Genomic DNA, 18,009 nt, shown 5'->3' with positions numbered 1-18,009 from the left:
TGGTGCATGTGGAGATACAGGAATAATAAAGTGTTCCGGAGCGAATAAATTCAAATGGAAAAAGTGGCAGAAGAGGGGAAGATTCTGGCGTGGAGATGACTTAGATTAAAATCTAATTATATCGCTGATGACATAGTCGCGTGGTGCAAGAATCCTAAGGCATGTTTCGGTATCTTTGTTGATTGAGAATATGGGTGTGTGTAGAGGTGGTGTGGTTTATATTAAGGTGCGAGGTGCTCATAGTTTCAGGCGTCGATATTACTTCATCAGCTATGTTTTTGGCAAGGCAGTTTATGGTGCTCTGCAAGGTTCATCGAATCTTCTAATATACTGCTTTCAATTAAGGAGTTTTCTTGGAGTTATCGTTCTTTTGGCAGGTGTTTGTTTTCTGCGTGATAATACTTATATTAGGATATATATGTTGGTTTTAGGGAGTTGAACTAATGTAATTTTGGCAATTGATATGCCATTGGCATGTATGTTGTAGTGTCTTTTTTTGGCATCTCTTATGCCTAGCTTTAATGTTACTGTTATTTGCATTTTAAAAAAAACATGGGTGATCTAGCATTATGACAACAAACTCACTATTACATTTTTCATAGTAAAATTAATCCGGGTGTGACACTTTACAGCTACATTAAAACGCATGGACGGCTAGCCACTGCCAGAGAATATCATTATACAGGAAGAATGGTAAATGTAACAAAGCTAAAGCCAAAAATCATGTGGTAACTATAAGCAGCTATGAAATGCTTGCTCGCAACGAGAAAATGCTAAAAGTTACAATTTTCCATCAACCTTTCCATTTCAACTGATGTCGGAGGCTATGCATTTCAATTTTATTTGAAACGTGTCTTCTTTGGAAATTGGGGAAAAGATCTCAATCATGGTATGACTATACTTATGTATGGGGGAAGAAAATGATGAAAAATAGTGGATTGTGAATACTTCATGGGCAAACGACTGGGTGAATCGAGTTATGTTAGGATGAAGTGTGATATTAAGAATAAAGATAGAGCCTATGACATTGTCATGGTTGCTACCTACCTTATTAAGCATTAAGCAACATGCTAGGAAAAATGAAAGTTGCAGGATTTAGCTTTTAATTGAAGTCCCACATCTTTTTTTATTACACTTAATTACCTACACATTAATAAAACTATTTTTTTAATTTGCATTAAAATTATTAATTTATTTGTAAAAAATATTAAATAGTAAAATATTTTAGTCGTAACTTCATTAAAAATAAATTTTAATCCTAATCATCATTGTCACATATACAAAAGTGGAGGTGAACCAACAAAATTTCAAGAATTTAAAAAAAATGGTCTTCACCACCATTATCTGATCCACTAGACCGACTTATCTAGTTCGGGGGTCAGTTCTGGCATCAAATGGTTTTAGCTCCCTCCCGGTCGCAATTGCGAGAGATAAAACTGTGGTCCTCCCTACCAAGTCCAACGTCAATCACCACTGAACCAACTAACGATTGATCATAAAAAGTAAAATTGAAGGACCAAAAATTGTCACTCCCCAGCCACACAAATCACACAGAAGACATCACATATATTTTGTACCATGATTAATACATTAATCATCCACAGTTTAATCACCTAATTCATCAAATTATCATAAATCTAAGAATATGTTCTTCATACCAAAACTTATGAACATAAACAAAACATCCAGATTTACACATCCAAATCATGTCACAGTTGGGAGAAGGTTTTGTACAAACCTTCACCATAACCACAACAACAAAACAATGGAGAAAAACAAGGAAGAGGATGAGGATCCCTCTCTACCCTTCATGCATATTACAACCATAGTTAAGTAATTCCCCACTTTGGCTCTTCTAGGTTTTCCACTTCTTGCCTCTTTTCCACTTTTCTAATTCTTTCATAATCTATTCACACTCCCTTCTCCCATCACTCTTACCTATTTATTTAACTTGATATTTATTTTAATTACACTAATTTTCATGCTTTCCCTCAAGTTATGCTTTTCTCCTTTTACCCCACTAATTTCATTAAAATGTTATTTTCCACCTTATATCCCAATATTCTTCATTTTATCCTTATTTCTATTATTTTAACTAAATAAAAATTAACAATGGTTCTAGTAATCCCAATAAATACCAAATAATTCACATAAACCACACATACACTACCTTCACCAACCCGATCTCTTTACCTCTCAAGTGTTTCACCTTTCGATCATTAATTCCTAATGACGACGCCTCCACAGTCAAGTTATTTCTCACTTGCACATAGAGGTGAAAATAGGTCAGGCCGATAACAGAGGTCTGTAGGCTATCCTACATAGGCTAAGGTCAGGACACACATTTTTTTAAATAGAAAAGGCCTAGGCATTTTTATAAGCCTATTTAGTTAAAAAGCTTAGACCTCAGACCCCAAAAAAAGTCTTTTAAGTCTATTAGGTCGGCCTATTTAAATAGATATGAAAAAAAATTATTATCATTATGTTATGTTTAGTACTTTAAATTAAAATACATAAATAAAACTTGGTTATCTTGAAGAACATGTGAAAATAAGATGAAAACACCTAATGAACATTGTTTTCATAAGTTCTCTTAACCAAATCGTCTCATAGAACTTATGTTAATAGGTGAGTTAAAATAAGTCAATGCAAACAAATTTCTAGTCTCTTGGTCTTTTAGTTAGTTAGTCTATTTAAACATTATTTTAATTGCTTATTTAGACATGTCTAAAACAAATAGGCTTTTATGTAGGCTAACAGGCTAACCAGGCCTTCGAAAAGATCAGACTAAGGCCTAAAAATAAGCCAATTGCAGGCTACAGGCCAGGCTTAGGCTTCGATTTTTTTGATAGGCCAGACCGAGTCTTGGCAAAGCCTTATTCGGCCCAGCCTATTTCCACTCCTACTTGCACATCATCCATTTGAATCGTAAGAGACAGATCAGGAACATACTTATGTAGTTGAGACACATGAAATACACTATAAAGATTTGAAAGAAACAGTGGTAAAGTAACTCTGTATGTTACTTCTCCTACTTTCTTCGGAATCTAATAAGGACTAATGAAACTAGACGTGAGCTTTCGAGAATTCAACATGCGACCAACACTAGTCACTGGGGTGACTCTCAAGAACACATGACCTCTCTCTCGAAATTCAAGTGCTTTCATTTGCTTATCATGATAACTTGTATGTCTACTTTGTGATGTCTTCATCTTCTCTTGAATCATCTTAATCTTCTCAGTAATCCGCTGAACAATCTTTGGTCCAAGAACAACACTTTCACCAGAATCATACCAACTCAAAGGATTCATACAAAATCCATTAAAATCCATTAAAATGATATCCTACTTCCACTCAGAATAACTTCTTCTAGGAGTCTTAGGAAAACTCGTCACAAAATTCATTAAAATGATATCCTACTTCCACTCAGGAATACTCAGCGGCTACATCAATCCAGACAACTCCTCATGCTCGACCTTCGACTTTTGACAAGTCAAATAAGAATACACAAACTAATGTTGATACATTTTAGTAGCTCCGTGATAAGTACTCAAACTAATGTTGTGACCTTCGTTAAGAATTATCATTTTAAGTTCTGGCGGATCCGACACACAAACTATTTATAGAAAAAAAATTGGATATCAAAATTTCAAAAAATCACTTAATTTTAAAGCTATTTCAAATAAATTTTCATGAAAATCATTTTTGAAATACAATTTTTTAAAAACAAAAAGAGATTTTGACTAAGTTTTGGTCTTCAATAATGTATGTTTATATTATATGATGTCAAAATGAGTGTTTCACTTTAAAAAAAACGAATATAAAAAAACTTGTAATATTTTAAAAAACGGTGATGAAAAATCTATTTTAAAAAATACAAAAAAATAAAAATCTATTTTTTAAAGCTGAAACAAACATCTAAATAACACATTTCAAAAAAAACAGACTTATTATGGAAGGGGCAAAACGTAAAAGCATTGGTAATGTGAGGGAACCAGGTCAAATTTGAAAGGTGGCCGAATAAATTCTCAAAGGTAAAACCATGTTGAAAACCACAAAACTATTGAAAAAACAAAACAAAAGCATGTCAACCACAATGCCAAATCCATAAACATCTTTTCACAATGAACACTCAAGTAAGTGGTCAAGAATGAGAGCAAGTTTTATTTTTCTTTTTTGAATCAAATGTGACATGTTAACATCATTGATCGGAGTGTCTAATCTAGTTAACAATTTACCTTAGTCCTAGTAAATTTCATAAATAGAACCTTTCTGCTCATCTATACAAAATTCAAATATCTAAAACTACTAATCCTAATCATCATCTCCTCCATAACCCATGTCAGCATCAGCATCAGCATCTCCATAATCATTATCCTCAGGTTGCATTTGATCAATCTGTTGTGCATAGTTGTCAATTGGATGATCATTGTTTACTACATCATCTATCGCCTGAGGCGGTTTATCCGTCCGTGCTTTCATGGACGCAAGATTTCCATCACTTAAGAATGAGCTATATGGTTTAGACACCTGCATAAGGATATGGCTCAATTAAAATTTTTAATGCATTGCTGTTAGCATGTTGGAAGACACGAAAATGACTTTTCAGAAAATTTACTTTGAATAAACAGTTCCTTTTCTCAGCACTTTCCACAAGCTTGTTCCATGGTACACTCCTCCTCAAAGTTGAGCCAGACCCAACCACCTACAATAAAACAACAAAAATGCACCCTATCATGGCTAAGGCAACATGTGAAATTGTCGAAAGAATCGCGTTAGCCCCGAAATGATACAGTACCAACACCGCAGACTTTGCTCTAGTGATCCCAACGTTCATTCGTCGGATGTCTTCCAGAAACCCTATACCTCTTTCTTTGCTTGCTCTGACACATGAAAATATGGCGACGTCCTTTTCACGGCCCTGAAAAGAAATGAGAGTACACTTCAGTCCCAAATCATGTAACTGTAAGAAGGACATTAGAGAAGGATACCATATAATTAACATTAAGCAATTTTACCTGGCAACCATCAACGGTACATATATCCACTACTTTCTCTGCTGACACACCAAAAGTCTCTTCAAAACGTTGTTGGAAGAGTTTGACTTGTTGACTGTAGGGTGATATAATTGCAACTTGGTTGCCTGACTTGAGTCCCGGATAAAGCGTTACCAATTTTTGATACAAGAGTAGGACAAAATCAATTTCCGCAACATTTATCCACGAACCACTCCCAGTGAGCATAGCTTCTTCTCCCTCGTGTATGTCAAAGAAGGAGAATGGGCCAAAGCAGCGGTACTCGTGCCAGTCACGTACTGTCTGTAATTTGACGCCATCCCCATCTTCCAAAGAGTTTTCATAAAACTCCTCTGACGGAAAGCTTCTAATCTGTTTAATCATAATATAATAAAAATTTGAGCATTAGACATCAAGGCAAAATCAAAATACTTGCTCCGACAATGGGAGAATGCACATTAGGTCTTTAGAATTTTGCAGAAGTTTGCTAAACATAAGCACCAACCTCAGGATGCATTCGATATTGTGTCTTCAGCATTTTAATGGGATAGCCAGCCTGCTTCAGTCTTTCAAATAAGCTTGTGCCATATCTGAAGTTCATGAAACATAAAAGACACCAAATTTAGGTCTTCAGAAAAGATAGGGCTAATGTATCCAATCAATACAACTACCCCCGACATAATTGCTTACCCATGATTCTTGGCAATGTCTGAAATTACAGTTGCTGGAAGTTGAGCTGGATCACCAACCTAAGAAAGTAGCAAGAAAAACTAACAATGGTAAGAACATTTGCCAAAAATGGTTTTCAAAGTGTTCATTTACAAGGTTCAGTTATAATTCTTGCTCAATAGTGCAGAGTTCTATAATGAAAGGAGGAGCAATTGAAAATACCAGAAATACTTTTTTGCACTTATTGGCCAAGGGAACAAGAGTTGCAGGTTCCACCTGTTTAGAAGAAGTAACTTGTCATGCAAAAAGATAAAGTAAATCAAAAGAAGCAACATTGGTTATCCTTTCATATTGACAATCACGAATCTATTCATTACTGATAGTAACAACTCAACAAAATAACCAGGAACCGTAAACAAGCAAGCGTATTATATCCTATCATTTTCTTTCTTTATCTTTTAATTCAATATGGTGTCAAATTAATTCATATTCAAAACAATCTAACAGGTGATTCAACAACTAAACTGAAGAAGATTTCGCTCTTACTGCTTGTGCGGCTTCATCTATAATCACTATGTCAAAGTTCCGACTTAGTTTACTGAAAATATGTGAACCACTAAAGCTGAGGGTGGAAAAGACCTGCCAAGATCAAAGAAAATAATGAGAAAATCACATTTCTTTTATCATTATCTTTTGAATTCAGCTTAAACTTTAAAGAACATACAATTGTAGCCTCATCCAAAATTGCAGCCCTGATACTCTCTTCATTGCTTCCTGCAGAAGCATTACTCTGCTTATCAGTGGATGATTTGTCGGCACTAGCGCGTTTTTTTTTCACCTGCAAGTCAAATTTTAAATTTCAATGTTTGGCCCCTAATTACATTTGTAAGACATTGAATGGAGACATGCTCCTCTTCTAAGTCTAACCCCCAAAACTCTACGTCAATTTCTAAGATACTCGGCTTAGACATTTGACAATAAGGCAGATGCTAGCAAGAGGGAAATGGCGAGAATTGCTACATTTATCTGTAACGAAACCAAACTTTCAAAGATGCCTGCCACACATTCACCTTTTCATTCATCTAACATTTAAATCTACGATTATCTAGAAGTGCTTCATGATTGAATAGTAAAGCTTCCTTCATGACTGGCCTTGCATGATCATGGTATCGTAACAACATTTAAACAAAGTAGTGATGCGGAAGACTAAATAACAATGGAAAAAGTGGCATAGCTAATTTAAGATATATTTGGTCTAATCTGATTCATCAACTTACAAGTTCGTCCAGGGAAACAGCTTTGATAGAATGGTGTGCTCTGAGACCAATCCTAACAATTTTCGGGCAATAAGCTCGGTCATTTTCATCGTGGATACCTATGAACATCCATGAACAATAATTGAAAACGAAATATAATATATATAATCATATCAAATATGCATATACAGGAAACTGAGCTTAAGAGTGGCTTTTGTTGCTTCATATAAAAAGACAACAAGAAAGGCAAGTAACACTTCATACCTCCACTGAGAACCCGCAACACAATCTCATCAAGAGCAGAATTTGATGGGGCACATACTAGAACTCTTACACGATACTTACGAGTTGAAGTAATAGCTTCAGGTTTCTGATCAAACTCATGATAATTAGACATTATTATGTAAAACCAAGAAACTTAACTGATGAAAAATACTTACTAAATCATTTCCAGTAGTTGGGAAAAAACCATCATCGCCGTCTTTTGGCATCAGACTGTCCCTTGGATTAATGCTATGTAACCATGGAGACGCCAATCTACAATGTCTACGTCTGCCAAGAGAAAATACAGTGGAAAAATTGTTAGAAAACCTTTTGAAAGATAAAATATAGGTGTTGATATTTACATTAAATAGTTTATTATGTAAATATAAGAATAGCATATTCTCTTGTGTTCTAGCACATTCTATTGTAATTATTGTTATAGAACGTGCATCGATTTGGTTCTTGGCCTATATAATGAAACCTCCATAGTGTAGTTACACACACGATTTTAAGAACAATGCATTCCGAAATTAAAATCACACGAGAAAACCAAAATCCATGAAAGCTAAGTTTTCTTGAGTAAATAAACTGCAGATATTGTCAAAAACAAAACTTACTTCTCCTCAATAGGTAATTGCAGCCTTTGCTTTAGCTCGTAGGTCCCATTCCTAAATAAATAGAAATAAATATATAACATAAAGAAATATAAGGCAAAGATGTGAGCATATAACACTAATGTACATGAGGCATGATTTATAGAGGAGAAAACCGCTTCGAATTTTCACCTCTATTAGAAATGCTCTTAAGATAACATCTAGCTCAAGACAAGATAACAATAGAAGCCAGAAGCATAATTATTAGTCGTAAAAGACTAAAGAAATATATAGATAGTATACTTACTTTGAATCTGCTCTTGTTGGAGTTGCATGTAAAATGGTACTCAGAATCCCAAGTATGGTCTGAGTCTTCCCAGTACCCGGAGGCCCCTAAAACGAGTTGGTTAGATTCAGTTATTAGTTTTTTGAAAATGGTGACTTTGATAAATGAAGACGGAAGCTTTACAAATATCATGCAAAAATATTAAAAGAATTTCACTGCAGAAACAAGGTACACACACAAACAAACCTGTATCAGGACAAAGGCTTTTGATGATAAACCAGCCTGCAACCGGAAAATAAAAAGTTACTGTGGAATAAATAAACGGTACATGAGCTTTATAAGAAATCTACACCGCAAGAAATGCCTTGCTTTGAAACAAATATAAAGTTACTAACAATGACACAAAGGAACAACCCTGCATTGCTTTGATGCATTCAACTTCTAGAGTAAAAACTTACTGTTATCGCCTGACGTTGATATTGATTGAAACTACCTTCAACATACTCCTTCAAAGCTGATGGAATTTTCCATCCCTCGGTTTCTGTACCAAAATCCTCTCCAGCGGCATTTAATATTAAATCCTTGAAAGGGAGAATGCTTATTGTTCTTATAGCCACATACTCACGAGCAATGGTAGATAAATTGGACACCTACAATATCATAAGATTCTTTTCTGATAAGAAAACAATAGTTAAAACTTAGAAACATTTTATAAACTGATAACACGTCTAATGAGGGACTTTTAACACACTCCTTTCACATCCAACATGGACATCTGGAGCGGACCGTGACCCAAGTACCAATTTTGAAACAGTCAAATATTGAGTACAAATACAATACTTCATCCAAAGCAAGTTACCTTCATAAAATACAATTGCCTCCCTGTCTCACATATATAAGACCGTAACAATTCTCCAGTTAGATAGAGTCTGACTCGAACAAGTATTGCTTCAGGAAATTTCCGCACGTTTTCCACCAAAGCAAATGTGTGTGTATTTTCGTTACTCACATACTTCCCAGCATTTATTATTGACAGGAAAATTGAGAAAAAAATGTCAGTTTGAGTTAGTGAAAATTTCGAACATCCAAAAGACAACATATGACTACAGGAGTGCATAGTCCAAAAACACGCAGTCTTCGACCATTAGTACCTTTTTATTTGAAATCAGTAACAAATCATTCTGGGGTATTGATTCTCCCTCTTCCAATTCACAAGGAAATTCTAGAAAATGAAAGTCATCTGACTCGGAGTAGCTTTTTACCACCCCAAACTTCCATTCAGCCCCTGCAACCAACAAAATTTTTTAAAAAAAAAAATCCTAGAAAAAGCATTACTTGTGCTACAAGTTACAATTTTACAAATAATCCAAACAGTTAAAATAGTATGTAGCAGTAGAAGAAAAATACCCTCTTGTTGTTCCTCTAGGCCTCTGTTAATTTGAGATTTAGCCTCTTCAAAAATGAGAGGCTCATAGGTAGAAATATAATCATCCACATCTTTGTATTTATCTTTCACCTTCACAAGTTTCGGGGTTCTTCCATTCTGAAAAACAGAAATATGAAAGATGAAATTGAGAGGGAGAAATTGAAAAGACAAAATGAATAAATAATTACCTCGGTAAGAAGAGTAACGCAATTCCAACTGAGGATAATCCGGTAGAAACGAAGGATTACAGATTCTTCTTGAAGTGATAAGGCCATGAGAATGAGAAGAAAGGGAGAGTGTGAACCCTAGTTAGAAGCAACTTAACAACCACTACCTGTAACCGCCGTCCGCCTGCAATGCAAGGAAGCGATAGCACCACTGTGGTGGGTGGAACTGGCGGTTTCTCCACACACAAAAATTAGGGTTAAAGTGTTTAATTTTTGGCTTTTATAAGTTATAACTGTAAGCTGGTTTAGCGCAGTGGTTGAGTGTTTTGTTTTGAAACTGTGGACGTGGGTTCGATCTTGAATCTTGCAAAATTGTAATTACATTTTAATATTTAATAAAAACTGCCAAAAAATAGCCTTAAGAAGTTGAACTTCGAACAAGAAATTATTAAAACTAAAACATTCTTAATTGGACAATACAGTACAAAACAATTTTTTATACTGCGTTTGATATGTTGACACACCGGACAAGATAATATAATTTTTTCTATAATATTACTTATTGATATATAAAAGATTAATATTTATGAATAGAAGAGATAAATTTTTTTACTCTACTTTATTTAATATGTTCATGTAATTGACAAAATAATATAATTTTTACTATAATATTTTTTATTGATATATAAATTATTGATATTTATGAATTAAAATATTAAATAATGAGAAGAGAAGGAAAATGATGAATACATGTTTTTTTTCTCTACTTTGTTTGATATGTCGATTAGTCGAATAAAAATAATATAATTTTTATTATAATATTCTTAATAGATATATAAATATAAATATTATATTTATAAACTAAAATATTAAATAATGAGAAAGAGACCGTCAAAATGGTATTTTAATTAATTTATTTTTTGATAATTTGTGTTTGGGACAAAAAGTTGTATCATGATTTTGTGGGAGACAAGAATTTATGATTTTGTCTAGTTTTTTGCCATAAATTTTGTCCAATATCATGATTAGTTTATGCGTCAAACATGATAAAAAAAAATGCCATGTCCAGTACCTCATTTTTTTAACAAATCAAACGCACCATAAGATTTCAGAATTTAAGGTTCTGAAAGGTTCAAAAGTTAAGACTAAGATCAATTCGAGATTTAAAAATTTTAAACCGAAAGTCTTGAATGATCACACGCCTTGCTACAAAACTAAGGTACAAAATAAGAAGAAACCGGTCAGAACTAGTCGAAAAGGACCTATAAGATTATGGGTTAATCAATCAATGGGAATAAATATGAATTAATCATTTTTGATGACTATAGTACATGGACTTGGGTTAAATTCCTTAGAACTAAGGATTAATTATATGATGTGTTCAGCATCTTCTGTATATAAATACAAAATGAAAAGGAATAAAAAAAATTTAAAATTAAGAAGTGGTCATGGAGGAGAATTTGAAAATGAGTCATTTAATTTTTTTAATGAAAAATATGAAATTCTTCACGAGTCCTCTTCTCCTAGAACTCCAAAATAAAATAGAGTTGTAGAGAGAAAGAACAAATATTTATAAGAAATGGTTAGAACTATGAGCCATGAAAATAGGTTACCTAAGTACTTATGGGCACAAGATGTAAACACTAACATGTTATGTAAATAATATAATATAGAGTGAAGGTTATTTTAGTCCCTCACAAAAACTGTAGAGGTCAGTTGGGAAGTGTTCTACAGTTACCTTCAGTGTCGTTTAAGCTCGTTCAGAAGTCCCTCACAAAAACTGCAGAGGTCAGTTGTAAACACTAACATTCTTAATGCTTTTCATTTTCTAATCAACTGTGAAGTGTTCTACAGTTACCTTCCGTGTCGTTTAAGCTCGTTCAAAAGCGGAGCGAGCGCGAGCAAACTTAGGTGTCCAAACTCAAAAGTCAAGTCTGTTATGTTTACTAACAAGTGAGCGGGTGTTAGCTAGGAATTTTAGACCAAGGCTTGAGACTTGAAGGGCTTGAGTAAAGGCTCAACAGTGTCAGGTCGGCAAAAAGAAGGCCACATGAAGATCGACTGTCATAGAGGGAGTCGAAGGAGCATTGACCTTAGAAGAGTGGTCAGGATAGTCGAAGGATCAACAGAGGACTTAGTGAATTTTCCATCAAGATTTGAAATAGTGGAAAAAGACGTGGTAAGCAGTTGTGGGAAATGTTGGAAGGTAGCCAAAAGCAGTTTAGTATGGATAGTGACATGGCATATTGGGATTGGTCGACCTAGAATAGCAGTTATATTTTATTTGTCTAGTACATGTTAATTTTAGTTTTAAAGGTTGCATTTTGTAACATTGTAAGAAAAGTTCAAAGAATCCTCGTTCAATAGAGTAACGAGCAATTTTTAACATGTATGCATGCGTCCAATTTTCAATTTAAATCAATTTATGTTTCAATCTTTACTTTTTAAAGTATTTAGTTTTACTTTGTTAAGTTTGTTTTTTAAAGTATTTAGTTTTACTTTGTTAAGTGTGTTTTAGTTTATCTTGTTTTCTACACTTCATTGATTTTCTACCCAGCCCAAACACTAAAATTCAAACACCATAACCTTTCTAAACTTAACACCAAGTTATAGGATTTTTTAGCCGATCCTGCAAGTAAGCTAATCCTACAAATAAATTTTAACAAAAGGCTAAAGGTTGTTTGCTAAAAATTTGCTCAAACAGCGGGTTAGCGGGTCAAACCGCCAAACTTTTTCATACAAGTTAATTTACTATATAATTTATAAAAAAAATTAATCATTACCAAAGAGACTGACGAAAGATTTTTTAATAACACATAATCGAACATTAAAAAAAATAAAATGAACTTTCAATCAAGAAAATAAATAACAAAACGAGTCAGAAATAGAAATAAAGAAAATCACAAAAGAGTGATCTATGTTAATTGGTGTGCTAACTTATAATTTTGAAAAGATGATGTTTTGTACACAAATAAATTCTATTTCCGAGTGCTAAGTTAATAGTTTGGAACACATTATTTTATCAGTAAAAAGTAAAGATGAAGATCTAATAATCAATCTATTCTTTACTTGTCTATTTTACATATGATATCAATTGAAATCATCATTCTTGAAAAGTACATGTTTGGCTTTATCTATGATTTGCTAATACCCATAGGAATAAATTTAAAATCAAAGGTTTATTCGCTAAGTGATTAGGAATCGACCATTTAGAGAACCAGTAGTCATTAAGAATAAAGTTTAGCTGTAACGAGGTCAATTTAGAATAATAAAATGATTCAAGATCAAACTCTTATCCCTGCCATGCTTTCCTTGTAATATTTTTTTACTTTGTTAAAAACTACACAATGTCAAACCCCCTGAATACTTTTTTGTTCAACTAAGTTTAACCAAATTCTATAATATAAGATAGTCCTCCTTATCAATATTTCAAAATTTTCAGATATTACTACATTGGTAGAATTAGTATCCTTTCTGAAACACCTTTCATGTGAAAGTATTATAAGGATCTTTATTAAGATTTAAAAAAAACAACAAAAATTAAACCTATTTAAATTCAGCTCTTAATGTAGGGGCGCTAACTAGAATCATGTTTGAACACTGAAGTGTTAACATATCTACCATCGTGACTGGCGTATAACCTCTTCATCAAGTCTAGCTTGTAACCTTAGAAGCAAATATTGCAATGCGTGAATGCTAATGTGCCAATTTTACAACACATGGCCTCTCACTAAATTAATACTCCACAGTTAGTACTGTTCTCTCTGCTAATACTACCTTGAATGAATACTTCAAAATTTATCACGCAGTTATCAATTCCATGAAACTAAATTTTAAACCTGACAAGCCAAACAAGACTTGTGATAATAGCAAGAAACATCAGTTTTGACTCGACTGTGATAACAATAAAGTAAAAACCATTGTCACAAGCAAAGTTACAACCCATGTATATTACCATCACAAGGTACGAACGAAAACCAATCGTTGCATTCTCCGCTTCCTATTTTTTCTCTCCTCCTTTATCTCTAAATCACAATTGGTACACACTACTTGGTTTCAGATTCCAGTTGGGTTATTTAATCATGGCAGTAAGTTTGACCACCAGTCATCTGTCTATAAGCCAATAATCAATGCTTACATGAAATCTTCCTCCACTTCCTGGAATGATTTGCTTCCTGATGCAATATCTTTGTTCGATGTCATATTTTCTGAGACCATCAAACCCTTGTAGCTCCTAAGCTCTGATTGTTTCTCCTTTTCGAGTCTATCCATTTCCTCGCGGCGTTTCTGCACACACAGCAGTGATTTGATTTTGGTAATTGTTCCACACACACAAAAAAAAACAATTGAACTAGATTGAGAAGACACTAACATGTTACACCACAAAGATATTTCATTTTCAGCAGGCAAAAACGACACTGAATCTTAGGCTGGATCCTAAAATTCTTAACAAAGTTCACAAACATAACATCCTCAAGGACAAGATGCAAAGTGACTCAAAGAACTTAAGTAGTGCACTAGGACAGAGGAAAATATATAAGTTATAATTGATACAACTAAGCCCCTGAAGAAAATGCAACAAGGCAACAATCATTCATCAATTGGGTTCGAAGAGCAACCATTGGTCAAGCTCTAGTACAGAGTTTGTACAGTATGTAGTAAATTTGAGTGAGTATGATGTTGTTAGTGTAAAATAGTTTTAAACTTGAATCCACTAATATGGAACTCCCTTGTTTCAAATTAATCACTTTCTAGGATTTTCTATCCGTTTGTCCCAGCTTTTGGAAATAACCAGAATGAAAAACAAATATGAAATCAGATTATAAGGAAAAACTAGTTTTAGTAGTTTTTGACAAATAAACAAATTTTAATGCGGGATAGATGAGAGAGAATCATAAAAAACTATATATACATGATTATAAAGAAACACTTTTTAATGTAAAAAACCTTTAAAAATAGCCTAGGTAATCTAATGTAAAAAATCACTTTTTAAACTTTAAACAAACTGACTCACGATAACATGTCATCCCAGGGGTCTAAATATGTTTAACAATATCATGAGGTGTTAAACTTATTCCAAGATGTATGTGACAATGCATTATTGGATACCTGAATGCAAGTGTTCAAACTATTAGCAATGACAATACATCAAAATTAAATTATACTAATAGAATCTGCTCTGTTCTGCATAACATACTGTGCTTAAATACTTTGACTATGCATGAATTTGAAAGAAAGAAAGAAGCAGCTTCACCTTTTCCCTCAGTTGATGTTTTCTCTCAGCTCTTTCAGCTGCATTAACTGCTTCGCGCTCAGCTGCAGCACACAGATCCACATACATATTAAGATCAGATGAGTCAAACCAAATTGGTAAGCATATTATGCATTAGAAACCACAAAATGACTAAATGGCTACCGGCTAGATATGATAACACAGAAATAGTACATAGTTACCTCCTCATCCATAAAGTTTTAATCATAAATGTTTAAAAAATATAAATAAGGGCAAAGCAAACTTATCGGTCACCTTTCAAATCAGGTTTTCTTTCCACCTTTGTCTTGTTAAGCCTGTTAACAATCTCATTTATCTTCTTCTCCACTCTCACAGTCCGCACCTGAAAGGCACAGAAACCAGATAACGATAGTCTAAAAATGGAAGTTCAATCATTCATCCATCTACCCACAACAATTAAAAAAAAGGGTAAGGCAGAAAGAACTGAAAAAGAAACAGCAAATGATTCAAGTGTAAAAGCACACCATTTTTCCATTGTGAAAACCAACTTGACCAACATCCATCGAAGCAGTTTTCTTTAAATTGGACCAGGGAGTGTAAACAACATCAACGTTGTTTACTTTATTCCCTGCCATGAATAAAGAAAAAAGTAATCACTAATAGCACAGAATTAGGATTTGGAAGGAAATGCATGTACTAATTAAGTAATAATTAGTTTTATGTATATTGAAACCTAGCATGAGAACTCTAGTTAGAATTAGCTTCTAGTTTATATTTTATAAGAACTTCTTAATTAAATTTTTATAAAATGAATTAAATTACTATAAGCTTCAAAAGCGTTTCAGGGAGAAGTTAAATAAAAAAGCTTCAGAAACAAATTATGATAGAAAAATTAATTTCAACATATACAAGAAGCTATAGTTCAAAAACTGGCAGTTTGTGTAAGGTAAAGCACTACACCTACACTTGAAAGGATACATAAATTTGGCTTTTACATCAATTAAACTGTTAAACCAAAGGAATAAATAATCACAATATTTAACCTTGAATTGAATTTGCTTTGACAAGCTGAGCACAGTCTTCCAATAAACCTTCACTCATGTCATCAATAGTCTGACCTTTGTGCAGCCTGACATAAACATGGGCTGAAGACATCTTGTCAACATGGAACCTACACAAGACAGATTGAAGCATTAATTACAGAAGGTTCATGCTAACAAGTGCCCTAAGAGCATTGTTTAAGGAAACCGTAAAGGGAAGTTTTATCCTGTAAATACAAGTCAAACACTTATTAAAATAATAATAAATACATCACTATTTATACAAAAGTTAACTATTTTGGTTCCTCAAACAATGCCCTAAGGGCACTTATTGCTTATCCATTTAAGAAAAGCCCAAGGAGCAAAATAACAACAGCAAGAATAATAGTAACTTGATAATCCAGCATTACAGCCAACCATAAACCAAATCAGAATATAATTCAGACATAAATTTAAACAATGAGATTTAGAAATGTATCAGGTGGCTTGTATCATCCTGAGAGAGAAAGCCCGATCTATATTAGAAGAGAGGAAATAGAATAAACATAACAACAACAAGCCCCATAATGTTCTATCCAGCCATAATATTTTATCCAAGACCATGCTAGTATCCAAATTGTTAATCTCGATTGTTGAGATGATAACTTATTCTAAATTGAAAATATCTTGTTTTTTGTGACACGAATAAACATGGTAATGCTATAAGAGCAGAACTATTGAACCATGGTTTTAAATTCCGGTCTACAATGACAATTGCGGCCACAATTTTGTGACGCGGTAGCCTCTGCAACGGCATCGAACCGCAATTGCACTGTGATTTTAAAACCACACGCCCAGCCACATCAGGAACCCCACGAGCCAGTTCCGTCATATTTTCTTACAGTATTTTCATCAAAACTCACAGTTTTAGAACCCAAAACTCAATTTACTTCAGAAGTAATTAAAATCTTAACACTAATTGTTTTTCAACGTTATATTTAGAACTCCTCTCAATCGAAATTCACACTGCAACGATGCAATCACAACACCCGCAACCACTTCAGCAATTTAAACCATGTATTGAACTAGAATTCTTAATAAACCTAACTACGAGCAACAAAAACATCACCGGAGTGAAAAGTCAATTTCCAATATCCTGATTTCTAAACACACCCTAAAACGAAACGATTTTCCAACAAATTAACAACTTTTAATCTTCAAATCATACGGGAAGCAAAATAAGGTCAAACTAGTATTTCCCTCATGTGATACATACAATTTCTCAAAACGAGTTATTCACCAAATTGGGGGAAATGAGAGATTGAAATTAGGGTTTACCAAATATCTTCGATGAAACCGTATTTGATGAGTTCTTCATTCTCGAACTTGTCAAGACCCATGAAGATGGTGTAATCGCCAGCTTCAGGGCGTGCTTTGAAGTAGAACACCATTGAGTTTGCTTAGGTTTCACGCACGCGAAGGAGGCGATGGAGAGGAGAGAGAAAGAGCGTTAGGGTTCGGAGTTTGGGATTTCAATTCCGATTTGGGGAATTGCTATCCGAATCGCTGCATAAAACATAATCACGCGCAAGTTTCCGTTTCGTCTTTTTCGAATGTCAAACACGCTTTGGGCTCTATTTGTAAATAACCTATTTTGTTGGGAACTTTTTAAGTTATAAATATTTATGCCTAATGAATCTTTATCTTAATCCTAATTTTATTTTAAAAGTAAATATAAATTTAAAATTATTATGATGACTATTCTAGACGCATATCATCTTGATAGCTACTATAATAATAAAAATAAAAATAATAATAATTATGAAATGTGATTTTTTATACTTTCTACATTAGGGGTGTTCGCAGTGCGGTTTGGACAGTTTTGACACAAAAAATCATCTGAATCGCAAGAGAAAAAAGCTTGCGGTTCAGTTTGATTAGATTGACTTTTAGAAATAAAACCGAACCAAATCAAACCAAACCAATGAGGTTTGAATTGGTTCGGTTTTTTTACAAAAATTTAATGAGTCATACATACATATATTGATGACAACATAACTTTGTATTAAGTCTGTTTACTG

General features: G+C 33.6%; 2 protein-coding genes across 2 annotated transcripts; both read right to left on the bottom strand.

Annotated features, from left to right (window-relative positions):
- Window positions 1–4,204: 4,204 nt before the first annotated feature.
- On the bottom strand, window positions 4,205–9,988 carry LOC131654727 (probable helicase MAGATAMA 3). The gene is made up of 20 exons (XM_058924672.1): window positions 9,698–9,988; window positions 9,491–9,626; window positions 9,235–9,368; window positions 8,943–9,095; window positions 8,542–8,733; window positions 8,330–8,365; window positions 8,105–8,190; window positions 7,822–7,872; window positions 7,381–7,492; window positions 7,205–7,310; window positions 6,962–7,059; window positions 6,409–6,522; window positions 6,231–6,323; window positions 5,907–5,960; window positions 5,706–5,764; window positions 5,521–5,605; window positions 5,019–5,387; window positions 4,799–4,921; window positions 4,619–4,705; window positions 4,205–4,530 (listed from the first exon to the last, which is right to left on the bottom strand). The coding sequence occupies exons 1-20, from the start codon at window positions 9,782–9,784 to the stop codon at window positions 4,315–4,317; spliced, it is 2,391 nt and encodes a 796-aa protein (XP_058780655.1). The 5' UTR covers window positions 9,785–9,988; the 3' UTR covers window positions 4,205–4,314.
- A 3,504-nt stretch (window positions 9,989–13,492) lies between these two features.
- LOC131660020 (uncharacterized) lies at window positions 13,493–17,549 on the bottom strand. Its single transcript, XM_058929134.1, has 6 exons — window positions 17,267–17,549; window positions 15,953–16,080; window positions 15,434–15,537; window positions 15,204–15,291; window positions 14,931–14,992; window positions 13,493–13,963 (listed from the first exon to the last, which is right to left on the bottom strand). Exons 1-6 carry the CDS (start codon window positions 17,377–17,379, stop codon window positions 13,811–13,813), a joined length of 648 nt encoding a protein of 215 aa, XP_058785117.1. The 5' UTR covers window positions 17,380–17,549; the 3' UTR covers window positions 13,493–13,810.
- Between the last annotated feature and the right edge of the window lie 460 nt (window positions 17,550–18,009).

This window comes from Vicia villosa, linkage group LG3 (genome assembly GCF_029867415.1).
Source record: "Vicia villosa cultivar HV-30 ecotype Madison, WI linkage group LG3, Vvil1.0, whole genome shotgun sequence".
Classification (NCBI taxonomy): domain Eukaryota; kingdom Viridiplantae; phylum Streptophyta; class Magnoliopsida; order Fabales; family Fabaceae; genus Vicia; species Vicia villosa.
This window is presented reverse-complemented; position numbering and strand designations above follow the sequence as displayed.